Below are 24,002 nucleotides of genomic sequence, written 5' to 3' on the forward strand. Positions count from 1 at the left end.
TTTTTTTGAGGTGAAGTCTCTCTCTTGTCACCCAAGCGGGAATACAGTGGTGTGATATTGGCTCACTGCTACCTCCGCCTCTCAGGTTCAAGCGATTCTCCTGCCTCAGTCTTCTGAGTAGCTTGGGACTACGGGCATGCACCACCGCACCTGACTAATGATAGTAGAGATGGGATTTCACCATGTTGGCCAGGCTGGTCTTGAACTCCTGACTTCGAGATCTACCCACCTCGGCCTCCCAAAGTGCTGGGATTACAGCTGTGAGCTATTGTGCCTGGCCAGTGGATGACCTTTTCTACTTTCCTAGATAAACAGGATTGTCAGTAGAAGTGTTTCCATTCATCCATGTTCGGTGTTAGTGTTTCTCTTACTATTGTCTTTTGAGTAAATGAGTTTTATCACTTTTCATTTCTTTGATTTGTTATTTTTATGATACCCAAATTTGGAACTCTCTTTTTATTCTTCAGGTGATTCTGCTTTGAGTACGATCTAGTCAAACCCTACACTTAGGCATTGTGGGATGGATGATACATTGCTTTTAAGGCAGTTTGGAAAGAGGAGGATTTAAATGACCTTCAAAGACTAATGTCAAGCCCCCTTGTCAATGTTACTGCAATTCATGCATGCATGGAGAATGGGAAAGGAACTTAATTATGGAGGAGGGGAATTGTAACCCTGTTTGAATGGGTGGTTGAAAGTCCTGGGCCCGCCCCTAAGGCTCAGAAAAGGACTTTCTTACATTTGCTGCCAAGAGGTCAGAGGGAGAGCCCATATAAATACCATCCTCCCTCGGGGTGTGTGAGCCAGTCTTACTCTTTTACTTCCACAGGTGCAGAATAGGTTCACCAAATAGTATTCTGATCTCCATTGAACAGAATCTGGCATCATATTGTCCTTCTTTAGAAAATCAATCCCTTTAAAGCATAGAACATGGCAATTTTATGTCAGCAGGCATTTAAAGACACCTTTTTACATTTCAAGGGCTGGCCTAATAAGATATATTTTGTACAAAATACCAGTGTTATCAAGATGAAACTTGAATCGTTTACATTTTGCAAGGGACTTAGTTTTAGTTGCTGGTATACCTTTTACCTGTGGAATTACTTCTTATTTTATTTTAATGGTGCTGTCCTTCTGGAGCACTGTGATCATCATCAGGTATCAGGCTCCATTCCTTCAGCTAAACTTTGGTAACTGTTCGGAATCCATTAGTGTTTGAGATGAGGGAACCTACAGTAACCCATGTCACTGTCTTTTTGGACCATAAAATAACTTTCCATCGTTAGGCTGGATGACTGCAGAAACCAGTGCCTTACGTAGTCAGGAGCTGCTGCAACGTAGATATAATCTGAACAACCAAAGGAATTAATCACAGCCAGCCTCATGCCTTTCATTAATTTGTTTTGCCAAATGGTATCAGTGAGGCAGAGATACACCTTTGGCTCATTAATACAAGATCTGAATGGGAAAAATCTATTTCATTGAAATCCTTGAGAGTTGCTGAAAACACATGATACGTCTTAGTACTTTAAATAGAACTGTTCTAATTTGGAGGGAAACTGCTGTACAAACATGGCCCATTGCTACCTTCACAGCTTATCTATTCATACCGCTCTTGCCTTTTCTGAATTTTGGAAAAAGTTCTGTGTTAATGTAAATATAATTTTATTTTTCTGAATACATATTCATATCTTAAAATAATACTTATTAGTAGATTTTGGTAGGAAAGCTCCATCTTCTTAATTTTTCATTTATATAAGCTTCTTCCCTGCATTCTAGAAGACATTCTTCGGTGTATAGATGGTGTCAAAGCCCATTTTCAAGGCAGTTTATAGAGATTTAGCTATGCAATTTATTTACCATTGGTCACTAAGAAAGTAAAAATGGGCCGGGCGCGGTGGCTCAAGCCTGTAATCCCAGCACTTTGGGAGGCCGAGACGGGCAGATCACGAGGTCAGGAGATCGAGACCATCCTGGCTAATACGGTGAAACCCCGTCTCTACTAAAAAATACAAAAAACTAGCCGGGCGACGAGGCGGGCGCCTGTAGTCCCAGCTACTCGGGAGGCTGAGACAGGAGAATGGCGTGAACCCGGGAGGCAGAGCTTGCAGTGAGCTGAGAGCTGGCCACTGCACTCCAGCCTGGGCGGCAGAGCAAGACTCCATCTCAAAAAAAAAAAAAAAAAAAAAGAAAGTAAAAATGGAAGAACCAGAAGTCCGCTGAGGGAAAATGTTATAACAGCATACTCCAGGGGCTAGAGACCAGAGAGCAAGAAGAATACTTGAGGGTGGTCCCAGGGAGCTATGATTGATAGTAACAGAATAGCAATTAAGTAATGGAAAGTTCCGGCTACTGTACCAAAGACATTCCTCTTCTTTTTTTCTTTTTTTTTTTGAGACAGGCTCTCACCCTGTCACCCAGGCTGGAGTGTGGTGGCACAATCTTGGCACATTGCAATCTCCACCTCCCAGGCTCAAGCGATCCACCCACCTCAGCCTCTTGAGTAGCTGGGACTACCAGTGTGCGCCATCACACCTGGCTAATTTTTGTGTTTTTTGTGGAGATGGGGTTTTGCCATGTTACCCACGCTGGCCTCCAACTCTTGGGCTCAAGTGATCCGCCTGCCTTAGCCTCCCAAAATGCTGGTTGGGATTATAGGCGTTTCTTCAAACAAATATTGTCTTGGAGTTGTCTTTACAAGTGAAGCTTTTGTGATTATTGGAATGTGATAGAATTTATCTCTAGGCTTCTTGTCCCACTTAAGCATTAGAATTTAAAACAGACCCTTTAACATGATTTATAGCAGACAAGAAATAGCAGTTCAGTTTGGGCAGGTGGTATTTAATTGACCCTCTTTGCGGTTCCTGTAAAATTGTTTGTAGGTGAAATCACAACAAAGATCCATAAAGAACAGCTTTATATATTTTTTTGAAAGAAATATCAGTTTCTTGCATTTTTCTCATGTCAAAGGTTAATTTAAAATACTAATGCTGAAAAGATTAATTTAAGATATTAAATCTAGGCAAGAATACATGTACATATTGTAATTACTTCCTTTTTACAATTAAAGTAATTGGATTATATTTAATGAGCTATTTACATTTAATAATTAAAAAAAGACTCATCTTTTCAGTATTCCCTATATGCAGAAATAGATGGGAGAAAACTCACTTCTGATGTAATTATCTTAGTTTGGGCTAAATAGGAAAACAACTGTGCTTTTAGAAAAGAGTCAGAAGAATATTATATTAAAATACATATATACAGGTTAAGAATTACCCGTAGGAGCATTTTAGTTCATTGTAAAAGAAGATGAAAGATTAGGTGCTTTAAAAAAAGAGTCTCTGATGAGAAGATTTGATGAGCTAAACAGAGAATGAAACTTAAAGTGATTCTCAGAGACCCTGCAGATAAAAGTAACCTGTCAGAAGTGTTGGAACCCCTAATGCCTAGCTGTTTGAAAACAGGAGTTTGAAAAGCAGTAGCATCTGCACATGTTATCTGAGGCTGGGATTTTAAATAAGCCTGTGTTTATGTTGTTTAAAGGAAAGATGTGAAGCCCCTGAGCATCTGGCTAAAATTGGGTGCAGAGAGGGAGAAAGCAGTATGTTTTACTCATTAAAACCATTTCAGTTTTAGGGTAAATAGGAAGGGTTTCTTGTGTTATCATGCAGTCTTTTTTCCATGGGAAATAAAGTAGTCTGGAATTTGATAGCACTTGTGTATAAAGATGAGAAGTCTAGGCATATTTGTCTAACTTCTTAGTTTGGGTGTTTTGTGTAGAATCAGTGTGGTGTCATGGAAAGAACATGAAGTTGGGACACAGTTGGACGTGGGTTTGAAAGCTGTCTATCTGTGTGACTTTCATAAAGTTATGAATCATTCTGGGTTTTAGTTTTCTAATCTGTAAAATCAAAATACTACTACTTACCTTGGAAAATTGTTTGGAGGATTAAAAATATTCAAGAAAATGTGAATAAATATCTGGTACATTTTAGGAATTTAACAGGTATTTATTGAGCAGACACTACAGGATGAAAAGAAATTTTAAGAATCCTACTTTGTCTCCAGATAGTTGCTGTTGCTACTACTGCTTTATGTTAGGTTTGAAGATACTTTGTTTTTCAATTCCTGTATTCAAAGAGTTGTATACACCAAAAATCTGTGCTATAAAATAGACTGTAGTGACTGCTATAAAAGAGGTTCAGCATACCTCATTGACACTTGGAAAGAGGAAAATGACTTTAGACTAGAAGAGTCAAGGAAGGCTTCTTAGAAGTGGTGACACTCACCTCAGGCTTTTGAGATGAAAGTTTTTATGTGTGTTTTTATAAAGAAATACCACAATCCAGATAATAGTCTCTTGAAGAATGTTTTGCCTTCAAAGTACATAAAGTGAAAATACTGGATTGACTCTTGACTGTGATTTGGAAGACTGATACCCTTTGTTGTGATCCTTAAAATAGGTATAATGTAAGCAGAAGTCATCCATCTTTTTCAGTATTTGTCTCCATATTCCTGAAGAGCCTGTCTCAGAAGGTAAGAGGCCCACCTACTTCTTGGCCTCCACTGAAACCAAATAAAAGAGGACCATTTAGGAACACCTTTGTGTAATGCTCATTGTTGTTTAATTTGACCTGCTCTCTTTAGATTATTTCATTACTAGGAGGTAGGTCCATATAAACTCATCATTCCTTTGAGTTAGTAATAATGAGAGCTATCAGTTACTGAATACCTACTGGGTGCTGGGTGCCCCTCTGGAATGCTTACATATGTTATCCCATCTTATCCTTAGAACTATCCTAAGTTGGCCGTGGTGGTTTATGCCTGTAATCCTAGCAGTTTGGGAGACTGAGGTGGGAGGATCACTTGAGTTCAGGAGTTTGAGACTAACCAGGGCAATATAGTAAGACCCTGTTCCTACAAAAACTAAAACATTAGCTGGGCATGGTGCTGCACGCTTCTAGCCCCAGCTACTCTGGAGGCTGAGGTGGGAGGATTACTTGAGCCCAGGAGACTGAGGCTGCATGAGCCACATTCACACCACTGCACTCCAGCGTGGGTGACCGAGCCAGACCCTGTCTCAAAAAAGTAAAAATAACTAAGGGCAGTCACGGTGGCTCACTCCTGTAATCCCAGCACTTTGGGAGGCCAAGGTGGGCAGATCACAAAGTGAGGAGTTCGAGACCAGCCTGGCCAACATAGTGAAACCCTGTCTCTACTAAAAATACAGAAATTAGCCAGGCATGGTGGTGGGTGCCTGTAATCCCAGCTACTCATGAGGCTGAGGCAGGAGAATTGCTTGAACCAGAAGGTGGAGGTTGCAGTGAGCCGAGATCGCCCCCACTGCACTCCAACTGGGGTGAAAGGGTGAAACTCCGTCTCTAAATAAATAAATAAATAAAACTATAGTATAAGGTAGTTTGTATTTTCCCCATTTTACGGATGAGGCTCCGAGAGATTAACTACCCTAAGGTTTTATAGCTAGTGGCTCAAGAAATCCTTGCTCTCTTTGTCTGAACATTCTTCTGGATTTACCAAGCTATATTAATTTTTTTTTTTTTTTTTTTTTTTGAGTTGGAGTTTTGCTCTTGTTGCCCAGGCTGGAGTGTAGTAGCGTGATCTTGGCTCACTGCAGCCTCTGCCTCCCGGGTTCAAGCGATTCTCCTGCCTCGCCTCCCAAGTAGCTGGGATTACAGGCACCTGCCACCATATCCAGCTAGTTTTTGTGTTTTAGTAGAGATGGGGTTTCACCATGTTGGTCAGGCTGGTCGCGAACTCCTGACTTCGTGATCTGCCCACCTCGACCCCCACAGTGCTGGGATTACAGGTGTGAGCCACCAGGCCCGGCCCTTTGGCTAATTTTTTGTGTTTTTCATAGAGATGAGGTTTACCCAGGCTGGTCTCAAACTCCTGGGCTCAAGCAATCTGCCCATCTCAGCCTCCCAGAGTGCTGGGATTACAGGCATGAGCCACCATGCCCAGCCTATTTTCATTATTATTATTATTATTAATTTTTTTTTTTTTGAGATGGAGTCTCACTCTGTCTCCCAGGCTGGAGTGCAGTGGCACAATGTCGGTTCACTGCAACCTCCACCTCCTGGGTTCAAGCGATTCTTTTGCCTCAGCCTCCCGAGTAGCTGGGACTACAGGTGCATGCCACCACGCCTGGCTTTGTATTTTTAGTAGAGACAAGGTCTCACCATATTGGCCAGGCTGGTCTTGAACTCCTGACCTTGTGATCAGCCCACCTCGGCCTCCCAAAATCCTGGGATTACAGGTGTGAGTCACTGCGCCGGCCTTTATTTTTAGTTTTTAACTTTGTAGGTACATAGTAGTTGTATATGTTTATGGGATCCAACAAATTTTAAAAATTTTTTGTAAAGATAGGGTCTTTCTATGTTGCCCAGGCTGGTTATATTGATTATTTACTTTATTTACTTTTTTTTTTTTTGAGATGAAGTCTCATTTTCTTGCCTAGGCTGGAGTACAGTGGAGCAATCAGTCATGGCACACCACAGCCTCAAACTCCTGGGCTTAAGGAATCCTCTTGCCTCAGCCTCCTTAGTAGCTGGGACTACAAGTGCACACCACTGCACTCAGCTGAGTTTTTCTTTTTTTTTTTTTTTTTTGAGACGGAGTCTCGCTCTGTTGCCAGGCTAGAGTACAGTGGCACAATCTTGGCTCACTGCAACCTTCGCCTCCTGGGTTCAAGTGATTCTCATGCCTCAGCCTCCCGAGTAGCTGGGACTACAGGCGTGTGCTACCACGCCCAGCTAATTTTTGTATTTTTAGTAGAGACAGAGTTTCACCCTGTTGGCCAAGCTGGTCTCGAACTCCTGACCTCAAGTGATCCGCCCACCTCGGCCTCCCAAAGTGCTGGGATTACAGGTGTGAGCCACCGTGCCCGGCCATGTTTTTCATTTTTTATAGAGACAGGTCCTTGTCATTTTGCCCAGGCTGGTCTCAACATCCTGGGCTCAAGTGATCCCTCCACCTTGGCCTCCCAAAGTGCTGGGATTACAGTCATGAGCCACCACTCCCAGCCAGTATGTATTTGTATATCCAAACATACCTAAACCTAGAAAAGGGGCTGGGCGCCGTGGCTCACTCCTGTAATCCCAGCACTTTGAGAGGCTGAGGTGCGCAGATCACTTGAGCTCAGGAGTTCAAGACCACCCTGGGCAACATGGTGAAACCCCATTTCTACCACAAATACAAAAAATTAGCCAAGCGTGGTGGCACGTGCCTGTGGTCCCAGCTGCTCAGGAGGCTGAGGTGGGAGGATAGCTGGAACCCAGGAAGGGGAGGCTGCAGTGAGCTGAGATTGTGCCACTGCACTCCAGCCTGGGTGACCCCATCTCAAAAAAAAAAAAAGTGTTATGATCTTATGGGACCACTGTCATATAGGTGGTCCATCATAGTCCATCATTGACTGAAACGTTGTTATGTGGTACATAACTGTATTCTCTTGTAAGTCTGAGTTATAGAATGCATTTTAGTGTTAAGAGAGATTTTTTAAAGACCACCTTGTCCACCTTCTGAGGCCGGAGGATTGCTTGAGCTCAGGAGTTCATGACTTCAGTGCACTATGATTGTGCCTGTGAATAGTCACTAAATTTCAGCCTAGGTAACACGATGAGACCTTATCGCTAAAATAATATGTTTATATTTCATTGACTTGAGGTATACATTTTTTCCTCACATTTTAACATCGCTTTTTTTTTTTTCTTTTGAGTCAGGGTCTCACTCTGTCACCAGGTTGGAGTGCGATCACTGCTCACTGCAGCCTTGACCTCCTGGGCTAAAGCGATCCTCCCATATCAGCCTCCTGAGTAGCTGAGACTACAGCTGCACGTCACTACATTCAGCTAATTTTTGTATTTTTTGTAGAGACAGTATTTCTCCACATTGCCCAAACTGGTCTAAAAAGCCTGAGCTCAAGCAATCACTCTCCTTGGCCTCCCAAAGTACTGGGATTACAGGCATGAGCCACCATAACCACCCCATTTTAACATCTCTTGAATCATAATGCCTCTTTCAATCAGTGGCATTCTAAATTTGATGAAATATGGTAGAAACCTGTTGGAATTGTAACTTTTCTATAAATGCTAGTGGTAAAGTTCAAGACTTCTGTTTATCATATTAGGTCTCCTTGAAAAACCTTCCCCTCTGTTTTTTACATCCAAATTCTACCCAGTTCAGATCTTGGGTTTTGGGTTTTGTTTTGTTTTGTTTTGATTTTTTGAGACAGAGTCTTACTCTGTCCCAAAGGCTGGAGGGCAGTGGCATGGATCTTGGCTCATTGCAGCTTCAACGTCCCGCATTAATCTTATTCTCCTGTCTTAGCTTCTCAAGTAGATGGGACTACAGGTGTGTACCACCACACTTGGCTAACTTTTACGTTTTTTTGTAGAGACGAGGTTTTACCATGTTGCCTAGGCTAATCTCGACCTCCTGGGCTCAAGCGATCCTCCACCTCGGCCTCCCAAAGTGCTGGGATTACAGGCATGAGCCACTGCACCCAGCCCCAGTTCAGATCTTTAAGGTTCCAAGGAATCTGTTCAGTCCTTTCAGTTCACAGTGATCTTTTCATCCTTTCTATTATCATAATTGAACTTCTGTTTATTTGCTATATTGTTACTTAATTGTGGTCTTCTTTCTCTCTCCTCAACTAAATTATAAGCTCCTGGAGTCAAGGAAGAGATTTTATACTTCTTTGTGTCTTTTAGTGTCTTCTTGATAAATATTCAGTGACTGATAAGAGCACTATAATTAGTAGTTAACCATTAATACGACCTGAAGCTTATTAAGACAGTATTGTATAATGGTTAAGAGAACCATATATAAAACATTTAAAACAGTGCATGTGCTAGATAGATGTTTATCATTCTACTACTACTACTACTACCACCACCACCACTACCATGATACTACTATTACTACTACTGTTGTTTTAATTATTCTGTGCCAGACACTGTGCTAAACATTTTATAAATGCATTATTTCCTTTTTCTTCGCAATAACTTTACAGATGAGGGGTCATGATAATTATTTAACAGGCTAGGAAATAGACTGAGAGATTAGATTGCTTGCCAAGGTTCCAAAGCTATAAAATGTGGCAGTGGTGGAGTGAAACCCACACCTGTGTCTCTTAATGTTCATGCTCTTGCTCTGCCCTACTGCTTACTAGATTTTTAGGGCTTTGGCAACTTCATGGTAAACTGAGGTTAGAAATGAAAGAACAGATACTTACTTTTCCCTCTGCTCAAGGACTTTAGCTTGTAAATCTCATGCTTTGAGTGCTGACTAAACATTGTGAGAGGAAGTAGATGTACAGCTGCCCTTTGCTGCTGACTCTTAGTCACTTGGTGGCTTGGCCATTAGTGACAGATGTGTGTGTGACACTTTTCAGGAATGAATTCTTGTTACAGCTGGCTATTGAATAGTTCATATGGAATTGCATGGCAGTTTGCTCCATAATTCCACTCCCTGTCTCACATGTAGTTGTGATTGCTAGGTCTCTCTCCTCACTTAAGTTGGTGTATTAATAGTCACATCTCAGGACTGCTGCTTCTGCCTGCTCCATGAACACACGGCGTGTTTGTGTATTGCCCTGAAGTGTCAACAGAACATTTTGCTGAATTTTCTTTTTGTTGTTGCTCTGCAACCTTGTTTTCCCTGGCCTTTCTCAGTTGTGTAAAGTTGGTTTCTTTTTTGGTCTTTCCATCCCAGAGAGGGTGCAGTTACTGCGAAGAGAAGCTTGAAATAAGAAGTAAGGCATCATTACAATGAAAACAAATGGTTACACAGCTAGCCAGATGAATTGAGACTTAGTGCCTGATGTGCAATTCAGCTCTTAGTGTCTCCTTCCTCTTCCATTTTCAAACCTGCCACTGTAGCTAATCCACCAGTGGATACTCGAGTATCTTGTCCAAAGGAAGTTTAACCTAGTACAGTACTCAGTGCTACTTGCAAGAGCCAAGAAAGAAAGGTTGCAGTCTAGCCCCATCTTCTCCATCCCAGAGTAGGATAGTAAAATGGGGTTAGACCCTTCCATAAAACCAGGCTGTGTATTGGACTTTTGGCTGTTTGTCTAGGAAAATACATGCCCAGGTTTGGCTTCCTCCCAGATTCTTGGAGAGGTAATGCATTTTGTGTCTGTCCTCTTATCTCAAATTTCTGGGTACCACTAACTGGAGAGCACACTCTTCTGTCATTGGCTATAAATTTAAAAAGAAGCGTTTGAATATGAAGGGTATTTTATTGGGGCTTGTGTGAGTTATTGACATATTTCTAGTAATCTAGTGAACTGATTTGTTGAGGTTTGATACTTTTTTTGTTTTGTGTGTGGGTGGTATTTTTTCAGAACAGCTTATTAGTTATTTTTCATGTTAAACTCCTGTGTAAATTTTTTTTTTTTTTTTTTTTTTTGAGACGGAGTCTCGCTCTGTCACCCAGGCTGAAGTGCAGTGGCCAGATCTCAGCTCACTGCAAGCTCCGCCTCCTGGGTTCACGCCATTCTCCTGCCTCAGCCTCCCGAATAGTTGGGACTACAGGCGCCCGCCACCTCGCCCGGCTAGTTTTTTGTATTTTTTAGTAGAGACGGGGTTTCACCGTGTTAGCCAGGATGGTCTCGATCTCCTGACGTTGTGATCCACCCGTCTCGGCCTCCCAAAGTGCTGGGATTACAGGCTTGAGCCACTGCGCCCGGCCAACTCCTGTGTAAATTTAATGTTCACTTGATGACAATGGCTGAAAGAAATCTGGTACCTTATTAGTGGTAAAGGGTAAGATTTCTCCATTTATGAGTACAATTATTCGTAATCTGTATTTATCCAATCAAGTAAAACCCCATTTAGATGGGTAGTTTGAAGTATTTCAAACCATACAATTTTGGTGATATGGGTTTTACTAGAAATTGGCATTAGATTGGGAAAGTAAAATGAATTTTGTAACTGAAAGTCATCAGTGACCACGTTGTAGATCTTGTGTCATTTAAGTGGCTCCATAACAGGGATTTGGGCCAAGATGGAGATACAAGAAATATTTTATGCGGGTAAATCTTTTCCTCAGAGCTCTGAATACTTTGCATATAAAATCTCTTTTTCATATAGCATCTTTCAAGCATTTTTTAGTGTAGTTTACAGCTGGACTAGAGGGATGAATTGAAATTTTATCCCCGATTGCCTGTCATCATTAGACTTAAGAGCTAGAATCCAGGTTTCCAACTCATAGTTTAAATGTATTTTCTTTTGGACAACCAGATGGATCCTGCTAAAAAGAGAGTCTAATTTTGGCCATTTAGAAGACAGTTTTCTATGAAAAGTTGATACTAGAAGAAACCAATTTTGAAGGTTAAAGAGATTCCCCAATTTTAGTTTTAAGAACAAAACTATGATTAGACCCTGAAGTGTAAAAGGTAAGAACAAAAGGTGCTATTGCCCCCAAAAGATAATAAAAAGTGACGGAATTACCAGGTGTGAATGAATGGTCCTTCATGGATGTACCTTGTGCTCAAGGAGTAAGATACTGGAGTTTAGAAGTTCTGTTTCCTCAGCTACTGTCTTGAAGCCATATCAAGACAAGAAGTATCCCTACATTGATTGGATGTAGGCACAGAATTGGTGTGTCATTCCTTTATTAAATTGGAAATATCTCTTTTAGATCACAAGTAATCTATTTTTCTCAGTTTTCCCAGTCAAATACTTTCTGTGTCTACCGCAGGAGTTCCATTTCTGTCCTACTAGCTCCTTTGGACGTTGTTTTAGTGACCTAAACGGATTTGTCATTCCTTGTGCTTGGAGAGAGAGTGTGGTTATATTTGTTAGTTCAGCCCCACCCTGTATTTCAACAGGAAGTGGGTGGGTGCATAAGCCTATAATGAAGTGTTCTTCCTTGTAGTTGCTGTATCGTAATGAGGACTGCTATATGCAACAGTAAATTCATACTTTAAACATTTTAATATACAGACTTAAATTACACCAAGACCATGTATTTATTGTCTATCATTTTGAAGTCAAATGACTATTCGACTTTCCAACTGAAATTCTTAAACCTGGTGAAATGCATATTCTTTTTCTTTTTTGTTGCCTTCTTTTTGAGACAGGGTCTGGCTTTGTCACCCAGGCTGCAGTGCAGTGGTGTGATCATAGCTCTCTGCAACCTCCAAGGCTCAAGCAATCCTCCTGCCTGAGCCCCCTGAGTAGCTGGGACTACAGCCGCGTGCCACCACACCCAACTAATCTTTTTGTTTTTAGTAGAGATGAGGTCTGACTTTGTTGCCCAGGCTGGTTTCAAATTCCTGGGCTCAAGCAATCCTTCTGCCTCTACCTCCTAAAGTGTTAGGATTACAGGTGTGAGCCACCACACCCAGCCATATTCTTTAACGTAAAGAAATGTATCTCTTGAAAGAGGAAACTCGAGAGTAAACCTCTTCTCATATGTCCCCATCCAAAGTGCTGTTAACTACGGAACAGTGGGAAACGCTGAAGTGAAAGCAGAAGTCCTAATTGCCACACATGCAACATCCCCACATGTTCCATCCCCTGCTATTGCTGATCAGCATTTTGGGGGTATGTTTCAAAGAGGAACTGCCTTGAGAAGCATTTCTGTTGTGACAGTTATTGCTATAGCTCAAATATGCTTGCTTTTTGGATATGACCATAGAAATCTGCAGGTATTATCAGTGACCTTGGCTCAAAATGTAGCATTGTTTATTTGTCATGAACAGCTAGTAATAAACATAGCCAGAATGAGCAGTCATCTGTCTTCTGTCCTGGTAATAACAGGAATTAAGAGTGTGGGGCACAGATGAGTGTATCCTCCCTTCTCTCACAGATATCCCTCCTGTTGTATTTTCTTCTACCCTCTAACCCCCAGTTCACCTCATCCTACCCCACCCCACCCCACCCCAGGCTGTTGGGAGCAGAGTCATGAGAGTTCAGAAAGTAGGGTGGATATCAGAGTCTGTTGCCCAGACTGGAGTGCAGTGGCACAGTCACAGCTCACTGCAGCCTCAACCTTCTGAGTTCAAGTGATCCTCCCACCTCAGCTTCCCCGAGTAGCTGAGACTGTAGGCATATAGCACCACACACCCAGCTAATGTTTAAACTTTTTGCAGAGACAGGGTCTTGCTTTGTTGCCCAAGCTGGTTTTGAACTCCTGAGCTCAAGCAGTCTTCTGGTCTCAGCTCCCAAAGTGTTGGGATTACAGGTGTGAGCCACTGTGCCTGGCCCCAGAGTCTCTTTTTAAGTTTATACTGACCAAATATGATATATAAAAATATTCTATGATAGGCCGGGTGCAGTGGCTCATGCCTATAATCCCAACACTATGGGAGGCTGAGGTGGGCGGATCACCTGAGGTTGGGAGTTCGAGACCAGCCTGACCAACATGGAGAAACCCCGTCTCTACTAAAAATACAAAAATTAGCGGGCATGGTGATGTATGCCTGTAATTCCAGATACTCGGGAAGTTTGAGACAGGAGAATTGCTTGAACCTGGGAGGCGGAGGTTGTGGTGAGCCAAGATCACACCATTATACTCCAGTCTAGACAACAAGAGCAAAACTCCATCTCAAAAAAAAAAAATTCCATGATAACTTCAAATACACAGACTTGAAGAATCTCACTCTTTGAGGGGACCTTAAAGGGCCTCATCCACTTTCCATTTCAAAGTACGAATACTATCATGGCGTTAACAGTCCAGACTGGTCAGTATACTGCCAGGCCATGGCTAGGAAGGCCTGGCAGTCTTTTATTTGTTTTCACACTCATTCTCAAGTCCCTTAGGCTGAAACTTGCTACAGATGAAGATGGGGTTACTGCTGAATCTGGCCTGGATGTTTGGAGCTGGTCCAAAATACAGTTTTTCCTTTGGAATTTTTTTGGGTAGCTAACTCCCCCATCAGTCTGGGAGCCTCTTGGGTATAAATAACCTCACGGCTCTGTCTGGAACTTCCTTTGGGCCATTCTAGATCTCACAGGTCCTGGTAATTAGACAAATGTAGACCTGGAGAAGGGGCATGATTCATGGCCATAATCCACCCCTCTCTACAGTCCCTAAATGTGCCTCTGATTGTGTGTTCAGAATGCAAGTGGATGTTGGCTGAGTGAGGAGATTATGGCAGCTTGGGTAGAAGCACATCTAGAAATTTTAGAGCCGAGAAGCTTCTAAAAGATTGTTTAGCTTAGTCCATTTATTTTGTAGATGAGGACACTAACGCCCAGAATAAACATTATAACATCTTTGATTTAGAAAGCATTGTAGAGGTCATCTAGTCTGACCTTCCAACGCCTTCATAAATGCTAGAAATTTATCCCCCAACATGCCTGACAGCTGATCATCCAGAGCATGGGGCTGGAGAACTCATAACCTTTTCTAAAGATAAGCCATTCTACTATAGGACAATTCTAATTAAAATGACCTAGATAAATTGAAATCTACTTCCCTGTAACTTTTATATTCTCAGCAGTTCTAATTTAATTCCTTTCCTATTTAACATCTCCCAAGGTAAGACTTTCTCAAATCCCCAAATTAGCAGATATCACTATAGTATATAATTTCCCTAATCAAAGTAAAAGATGTCTGAAAAAGAGCTTCACGGATTCCATAGAGATAGGGCATTCCACTCTTTCATGTATCCAGAATTTCTTTTTTTGACCAAGAACCACCACTTCATTGGTTTTCTTCACTTTCTCTTCGTTTTCCTTCATTGGGGCTAGCATGCAGCTCTTCTGATGCTTTTAATAAAGAAACGTACATTTTATCATTTGTGAGTGTAATTGTATAAAACTAAAGAGAGCAGCAGGTGGGGCTGAAGGGCTGGACTCACCCCTGCAACTGCCACCTGTCTAGTTTCTCAGTTCATATTTGCTAGCTGTGGTAGGGTGGGCCTTTACGTTTCTACTTTCTCCTTCTCAGCCTGTGAAGAATTTCTCAATTGGTCTTCTTACTTCCAGCCTTCTCCTGCCCAAATATAACTTCTGTGCTTATGCAGAATGATTTGTCTAAAATGCAAATGTGGCCCTGTTGTACTTCTTTAATTCAGTGGTTCCCCAACACACCGTGCACTATACCAGTAAAGTGCTACTGATGATAGAGAAGCCTTTCTCAACTGGAGTTCCATGAAAGAATTAAATCTTAATGTCATTAGGCATTCATTGTATGTAATATATTAACTTTCCTCCAGTACGCCTAGAATGGTGCTAGTTATGTACAGTCTTGAGGGGAATTGAGAAAACTGTCACTCTAATCATCTTTTTTCTGTGGTTCACATGAGGAATCCAGTTTTGAAAGACTGGAAGAAAGAGATAGTATATGTTCTTCAGGAAGTCCAGGATCGCAGCTGGAAACAGCCTCCAGGAAAAACCCACCAAATTCCTTTGAAGGCTACAGTATTGTATTTAAATTTTTTATGTAAATATTGTATTCCACCACATAATATGTCTATGGTTAAAAGTATTTTTAAATACTTATCAGTGAGGGGCCGGGTATGGTGGCTCACACCTATAATCCTAGCACTTTGGGAGGCCAAAGTGGGAAGATTCCTTGAGGCTAAGAGTTACATACCAGCCTGGACAGCATAGCAAGGTGCCATCTCTATAAAAAATAATAAATTTGCCAGGCATGGTGGTGTGTACCTGTAGTCCTAGCTACTTGGGAGGCTGAGGTGGGAGCATCACTTGAACTCAGGTGTTTGAGGTTTCAGTGAGCTGTGATCATGCCACTGCACTCCAACCTGGGCAACAGAGTGAGGCCTGGGTGACAGAGTGAGACCTTGTCTCTTAAATAATAAAATAAAATATTTATCAGTGAATAGGATTTTTTCTACAGGAGGATTTGCCTAGGGTCTGTGGAACCACAAATAACTGCCTCTTTTTTTAAAGCCCTGTAATGGGTATTTTATTTTATATATATTATTTAATGTCTCTAAGAAAATTGCCCCCAAGATCACACAGTTAGTAAGGTGTACTAGTCAGGGTAGTAACCTAAGAATGTCTCGACTCCATAAAGCCCATACATTTTCTATAACTTGAAGTGTGAGAGAGAGAGCCTGGAAATCTTTTTGCCCAATTCTAAGTTTATCTTCACCTGAATGTAAGATTTTTTTCTTCTTGGTCAAGTTACTGTTGTGGTTCAGATCATGCATAACTCCATACTTCTTGTACAAACCAGTCCTTGATTATCCAAAAGAAAAATGAGCAATGGTGCATGTAATTTCACATAACAAGGAATTTTGTCTCTCTTTGGTGGCTTTGAAACAAATCACTTTAAACAGTAGCAGATAAACTTTTCTAATTGTTTTGCCCTAATAGATATTGACATATTGTTATTTCTTGAGTACCGTCCCACTGGTTGTGGTAACTGGCCTTTTTGACAAGAAGCCATTTGCTTTTGAAAACTTGGTTCCAGGTAAACCCTAAACAGATGACATACAATTAATTGTTTCTTCTGCTTATCCAAGGCAGTTAGAAAACCACAAATGCTAAAGTACCAAGGTGTTAGAATTTGCCCCCCACCCTCAATCTGAAATTTATGTAGCCACCTGGAATCTAGTTTCCATTAGGTATCCAGAGGGAAAGTCCAGAATGCTCTGTCATTGGTCACATTCAGCACAGCATTTCAAGGTGGTCTGGTTCTTTTAGCTCCTCTGAGAAGCTGGAATGAGTACTCAAATGATTACCAGTGGAAGAGCCACAGTGGCTGTTTTCAGTCATTCCTGGCTGTACACCAAATTTCTGGTTGATCTTGAAAGTTTGAAATTTGGGAATCTAAGGACACCTAGAGGATGGTGTTCAGAGCCCTGCAAGGTTCTTTCATGTGTAACCTCCTCCCACCTTTCCGGTTCTAAACTCTTTTTACCATGTGTTACTGAAGATTGCATCTTAGTACCTGATACCCTTTACATTAAATAAAAGAGGGAAAGAGTTAAATTGGAAAGTGCAGGATTTGGACTAGAAAACACATGGGGTCAAAGGGAGAATTTAGCAGAGGAGTGGAATGGAAATCATTTCCTTAGACAGTAGACAAGTATTCAGGAAACACCTCTGCACCCCAAAGATAGGCACAGCTGCCACACAGTGACTATTAAAGGGAGGTTCAAAGTTATAAGCAAACAGCTGATTCTCTTGGTTCTTGGGCTGTTGCTGTTGGTGACAGGAAATCTTGTTCCCCAAGCTGCTGGCTTCCTGTTTTATTTTTACTTGTAGCAGATCAGAATGTCCATAACAAGGAGCAGTCTGTTCCAAAGGGTTCTACTCCCCCTTTGAGCCTGAAAGATTTTTTTTCTCTTTTGGTCAGACAATATGTCTGTAATGTTTAGTTTGGTTTAAGCATTTTGTATTCACAGTCAACTTTTTGGTGATGAGCTGGTGTTTTAAGATTTGATGTAAGTAAACCCTTGTTTTGCTTTATATATTTATATATAAAGAGGAGTTTATAATATTGGGGACTTGGCCCAGCTACTCAGAAAGCTAAGGTGGGAGGATCATTTGAGCAAGGCGGTCAAGGATGTTGTGAGCTGTGATTGCACCATTGCACTCTGTACTGGACGACAGAGTGGGACCCCGTCTCAACAAAAAGGCTGGGCGCGGTGGCTCATGCTTATAGTCCCAGCACTTTGGGAGGCTGAGCTCAGGAGTTCGAGACAAGTCTGGGCTACATGGCAAAACCTCATCTCTACAAAAAATACAAAAACTAGCTGGGCATGGTGATGCATGCCTATAGTCCCAGCTACTTGGGAGACTGAGGCGGGAGGATCGCTTGAGCCCAGTAGTTGGAGTTTGCAGTGAGCTGAGATCGTGCCACTGCACTCCAGCCTGGGTGACAGAGTGAGACCCTGTCTCAAAAAAAGAATAAAAAATAAGAAAAAAATTGAGGACTTAGATATGTTAACTTTATGCTTTACCTTTTCACATAAAGTGAATTTGTCATTTTCCCTAGCATGAAAACCATTAGGCTGTTTTAGATTTCTTTAGTTTTATAAGATGTGGAAAGAGGACCAGTCCGGTGTGCCTTGACTGTAGTCATATCCATTTTGTGGAAATTAAAACTCTCTCCTATCCTTGTAAAACTGGGAATTTGGTAATCTAAATCTAAAACAATAGCTCAGCATGAACCTGAAGTGCTGGGGGATTTCCTAGGGAAAGGGACTCAGCCCACCGGATAAGAAACAGTAAGTGGAAGGTTTCCGGATCTGCTCCAGACATTTCCTGCTGTCTCTAGAGCCTTTTGGCCCAGGTGTGTTGAACCGGATGGGAGCGAGAAAGGGAGCTGTTGGGTAGAAGAGAAAGCACCAGGGAATCTTACAGCACAGTTTACTCAGCATCATGTTTGACATATTGAACGTGTAAAATGTTTACTTTATATTCTCTCATTCTGTCAATTTACAAACTAAACTTCAGAGATACTGGCATTAGTAGTTAGCTATACTTTTTTTTTTTTTTTTTTAAGATTTTGAGACAGAGTCTTGCTCTTGTCACCCAGAATGGAGTGCGGTGGCACAATCTCAGCTCACTGCAACCTCCGCTTCCCGGGTTCAAGCAATTCTCCTGCCTCCTGAGTAACTGGGGTTACAGGTACCCGTGACACGCTCGGCCGGTTTTTTGTATTTTTAGTAAAGACCGGATTTCAGCCAGCCGCAGTGGCTCAAGCCTGTAATCCCAGCACTTTGGGAGGCGAGACGGTGGATCACGAGGTAGGAGATCGAGAAACCATCCTGGCTAATCACAGTGGAACCCCGTCTTGCTACTAAAAAATTACAAAAACTAGCCGGGCGAAGGTGGCAGGCACCTGTTAGTCCAGCTACTCGGGAGGCTTTGAGGCAGGGGTGGCGTAAACGCTGGGAGGTTGGAGCTTGCAGTGAGCTGAAGATCTGGCCACTGCAGCTCCAGCCTGGGGACAGAGCGAAGACTGCCGTCTTCCAAAAAAAAAAAAAAAAAAGACGGGGTTCCCATCTTGGCGGCTGCTCTTCGAACTCCTTGGCCTCAGGTGATCCACCTGTCTCAGCCTTCCAAAGTGCTGGGATTACAGGCGTGAGCCACCATGCCTAGCCTAGTAGTTACCTGTACATTAACAGCCATTCACCAAGGAAGGACTGGAAAAGTTATATCCTGATGTATATCAGTCATTATTGGCAGCTTGATTTCACTGTGGAGATTATCAGGTGACAGTGTTCTTTTTTTTTTTTTTTTTGAGACGGAGTCTCGCACTGTCGCCCAGGCTGGAGTGCAGTGGCCAGATCTCAGCTCACTGCAAGCTCCGCCTCCCGGGTTCACGCCATTCTCCTGCCTCAGCCTCCTGAGTAGCTGGGACTACAGGCGCCGCCACCTCGCCCGGCTAGTTTTTTGTATTTTAGTAGAGACGGGGTTTCACCGTGTTAGCCAGGATGGTCTCGATCTCCTGACCTCGTGATCCGCCCGTCTCGGCCTCCCAAAGTGCTGGGATTACAGGCTTGAGCCACCGCGCCCGGCCGACAGTGTTCTTTTTTGATTTTTATAATTGGTGGCCTAGAATCTGATCTGTCCTGGTTATGAACACCCCAAGGATAGGATCTATACCATTCAGTGTCTGCTGAATGGGCTGTTTTCTAACTGTGCCTCCTTGCCTCTGGGGACTCTTGTTGGTTGGAGCCGTAGTTGGCACTTTAACGTTTCTGTGCTGCCTATGTACCTCAGGCAGCAGTCACCAGTCCAGAATTTCTAAACTTACATAGCAGATCTTCTAATAGCAAACCTTTAAAAGGGCAGGGGAGGGAGGACTTAAAATGAAAGAAAAAAAAAAAGATAGGGGAGTGAAGATTTTTTTAAAAGCTGTTTTAGATCAGGGTAAGACCAAAAAAAAAAAGAAAGAAAGAAAGATTCACACAGCCCTAGTGTGCCTGGAATTTGTGGTTGAGTAATACTTTCCTGTTATTTCTTTTTTAGGTTGTTTTTCATCATTCAGAACATTGCCTGAAGCAGGTCCACCATGCCGTTAGTAACGAGGAACATCGAGCCAAGGCACCTGTGCCGTCAGACGTTGCCTAGCGTTAGAAGCGAGCTGGAATGCGTGACCAACATCACCCTGGCAAATGTCATCCGACAGCTGGGCAGCCTGAGTGAGTGCCTCAGAGAGCCTATGCTTTGCCCTCAGGGGTCGTTGGTGCTCTTTATTTAGTTTCCTTCTCCTCCCGCGTTCCTGTTTCTCCCCCATCTGCCTTCCCTAGGTAATGCGAAAATGTATCCTCCCTCTCCTCCCCAAAGAGAGGCTCCCTTTTGGTGTAGCTTCTCCTCTTCAACCTTCTTTATCTACCACCACCCTCTAAATTCCCTCCCCCCTCCCCCTCCACCTGCTTCAACAGAAATCTGTGGGAAGGGTGGCAGGAAGGGCTGCAGCAAAAACTGCAGACGGAATGACAGAGCAGAATTCTGTGTGTGTAAAGTGGGAGGTTCACAGAGCAGTATCTTGGGTCGGGGAATGTGCCTGTAATTACACGAGCTGTTCGATGTAGCTTGACTTTGTTGAAGCCTCAAATGTGCCAATAGTCTTTATCTACCCAACACCCCCACCCCTTTTCTTCCCAAAGAGGAGTAAAGCAAACATGCCTTTGGAGAGATTCTGACTGTCTTGTCCACCCTGGTACACATTTAATTGTGCTGCAAGCCCCCAGGTCCAAGTTCAGGGTATAAATTACTTCTGCATTCTCTGGGGTATTGGGAGTTTTGCAAGCTGTGTGAACATACAGTGACACAAATAGTAGCTGGAGCCATTCTTCCTTAGGAGGAAGATGGAGGTTAGCCCAGACTGTTTTGGAGCTGAAGGAAAGCCAGCTCAACTATATATATTTTTTTAATTGGCAAGAATGAATGAGACTGCCTTGGGTGGGGTACATGCATGTGGTTTGGATTTCATTCTGAATCAAGTTGACTTTGTTTGCTTGAAGCTGAGATATGGGAAGGGCAGATGCTTGGATTGGCTCTGCATTTGTCTAGTGCCACTCCAGCTCCCATAAGAACCTCCGTCAAAATGCCATTTTAGTGATCTTCCTTAGCAAAGGCATTTTGGTGTGAATTATTTCAGATACTCACGCCTCCTATCGCATCACTGCCCTTAGTGAAGGCAGTAGAATATCAAGAAAGCCTGCATTCCCCCATATAGCAATAGGCCCAGCCTTTAAAATAGGAGACAGAACTCTATGACCAGATGATGTATGGAGTCTGAGATTCCTAAGCCTTCACCTACCTCAGGGACCATCTCAGTTGATCCAGGGCTTAGAGAAACCTAGATGGGGCATCATGAAGAAATGAAACCCTGCCGGTGCATGTCTTATACAAAGGAACACTGACAGTAGCGCAACAGCAGTGCAGCTGACAAGGAAGCACATCAAGGCTGCAGAGACCTCACTGATTTTTAAAGGCATAATTTCTGCCTCTCTCTCTGCGAAGGCCAAATGGATGGAAGTCAATCACACACTGGTTCCTTCTTCATAGGACAAAGAACATCTAGCTAATGATGCTTCTTATTTCCACTTACTGAAGTTATGCTCTCTCTCAGCTATATTTCCAGGGTGGTGTTGATGGATGCCGTTGCTCACACTCCCACTTGTGATCAGACCACTCCTATCTTAAGGAAGCTGATCTGAGGGCCAAAGCCACCTTATGCCCAAGGAAACAAGATTTTCTTACATTGTGGGGGCTAACTGACCCTTTATTCATCCAATAAACATGTGTTGAACATATTTTATGTACCAGATGCTGAGGGGATACAGCAATAATAAGAAATGGTCTCTGCCCTCCAGGAGCTCATAATCTATAAGGGGAGGCAGAAATAAATAATTCCTAAGAAGAGAGAATGGGGAGAGAGTGAGAAGGGAACCCACATTTGTTGATTGCCTACTTTATGCCAGGTTTGGATAAGATCTTGACATAGATTATCTCATTTAATCTTCTCAGTAATCCTATGAGATTAGGTAGTGGTATTCCCATTTTTCAGATAAAGAAAATAAGGCTCAGAAAAGTAAGATAACTTGTCTAGGCACAGTGGCTCACGCCTGTAATCCCAGCACTTTGGGAGGCCGAAGGGTGTAGATCAGTTGAGGTCAGGAGTTGAAGACCAGCCTGGCCAACATGGTGAAACCCTGTCTCTACTAAAAATATAAAAATTAGCCAGGCATGGTGACACACACCTGCAATCCCAGCTACTTGGGAGGCTGAGGCACGAGAATTGCTTGAACTCGGGAGGCGGAAGTTGTAGTGAGCTGAGATTGTACCACTGCACTCCAGCCTGAGCAACAGAGCGAGACTCCGTCTCAAAAAAAAAAAAAAAAAAAAGTAACTTGCCTAAGGAGATACAGCCAGTAAGAGGCAAAGTCACTGTTTAAACTCAGACTTCCTACAAATTTCTCAACTCTGTCCCTTACTCTCTGTCTCTGCCAATATTGCCCTATTTTAGACTTCATTGACTTTCACCAAGCCTCCCTCTACCTTCTTTCTCTGATCCAACCCCCTTAAATCTGTTCCTATATCCCTGCAAGAGTGATCTGCCTAAAATCAAATCTTACTTTTTACTTTTATGATTCTGAATTTCTGAAGCTTTGAAAGTTAATTCTGTGTTAACTTTTGTAATGTAACAAGTGTTTTTATAGTCAGAGTACACATCTCAACTATTTCTCTCCCTTCTTCTTCACTGTGGAGTTATTTAAGTTCCTTGGCCTAGCATTCAGGACCCTGCAATACCTGCCTTCCTTTCTAGCCTCATTTTTTACAATTCCATGTTAACAATTTTTAAAATTTTTTTTATTTTTGAAACAGAGTTTTGCTCTAGTTGCCTAGGCTGGAGTGTGATGGCGCGATCTCGGCTCCCTGCAGCCTTTGCCTCTGGGTTCAAGTGATTCTCCTGCCTCAGCCTCCTGAGTAGCTGGGGCTATAGGTGCACGCCACCACACCCAGCTAATTTTTTTTTTTTTTTTTTTTTGACGGAGTCTCACTGTGTCGCCCAGGCTGGAGTACAGTGGCGCCATCTCAGCTCACTGCAAGCTCCGCCTCCCAGGTTCATGCCATTCTCCTGCCTCAGCCTCCTGAGTAGCGGGGACTACAGGCGTCTACCACCACACCTGGCTAATTTTTTTGTATTTTTAGTAGGGATAGAGTTTCACCGTGTTAGCCAGGATGGTCTCAATCTCCTGACCTCATGATCTGCCCACCTCAGCCTCCCAAAGTGCTGAGATTACAGGCGTGAGCCACCACGCCTGGTCAGTTTTTTGCATTTTTAGTAGAGATGGGGTTTCACCATGTTGGCCAGGCTGGTCTCGAACACCTGACCTCAGGTGATGCACCCGCCTCGGCCTCCCAAACTGTTGGGATTACAGGCATGATCCACCATGCCCAGCCTTCACTTTAGTCTTTTAAAATGGAAAAAGGGGGCCTGGCACACTGGCTCACACCTGTAATCCCAGTACTTTAGGAGGCTGAGGCACAAGTATTGCATATGCTCAAGAGTTCGAGACCAGCCCTGGCAACATACTGAGACCCTATTGCTACAAAAATTTAAAAAGTACCCAGGTGTGATGGTGCACACCTATGGTCCCAGCTGGTTGGGAGGCTAAGCTGGGAGGATCGCTTGAGCCTGGGAGTTCAAGGCTGCAGTGAGCCATGATCATGCCACTCCAGCACTGGCCAACAGGGCGAGACCTTGTCTCAAATAAATTAATTAAATAGAAGGAAAAAGGAAAGGAAAAAAGAATTAATTATTACCTACTAGCAGTTCTCCTAAGACAGACCATGCTCTCTCATATTTCCAAACAGTGCTCTTGCTATCCTCCCTGGCTGAACAGCCCTTGCCATCTTTGTCTGCCTGGCTGCCTGTAGCTAATCCTTCAAGGTCCAGCTCAGGAATCTTCTCTTCCAGGTTGGGCTAAGAGTGCTCCTCTGAGCTCCCATTATATGCCTATATTATCCTATCACATTATATCACAAATCACCTATGTCTCATACTCAATTAAAAATTCTTGGCGGGGCGCG

The 24,002-nt window shown here is 42.8% G+C and overlaps 1 protein-coding gene across 3 annotated transcripts in view; it reads left to right on the forward strand.

The window, feature by feature from the left end:
* WASF2 (WASP family member 2) overlaps positions 1 to 24,002 on the forward strand; it is a 95,182-nt gene that overhangs the window by 49,334 nt on the left and 21,846 nt on the right. For 2 of the 3 annotated variants that reach the window (XM_017856399.1, XM_017856400.1), the window contains exon 2: positions 19,929 to 20,101. In XM_017856399.1, the coding sequence (XP_017711888.1) occupies positions 19,972 to 20,101 (130 nt within the window). In that variant the 5' untranslated portion in view covers positions 19,929 to 19,971. Of the gene's footprint in view, positions 1 to 17,223; positions 17,393 to 19,928; positions 20,102 to 24,002 lie in introns of those variants that run through there. The other variant, XM_017856402.1, reaches the window with a different exon arrangement.

Source organism: Rhinopithecus bieti, unplaced genomic scaffold (assembly GCF_001698545.2).
Source record: "Rhinopithecus bieti isolate Rb0 unplaced genomic scaffold, ASM169854v2 scaffold_41082, whole genome shotgun sequence".
NCBI lineage: Eukaryota > Metazoa > Chordata > Mammalia > Primates > Cercopithecidae > Rhinopithecus > Rhinopithecus bieti.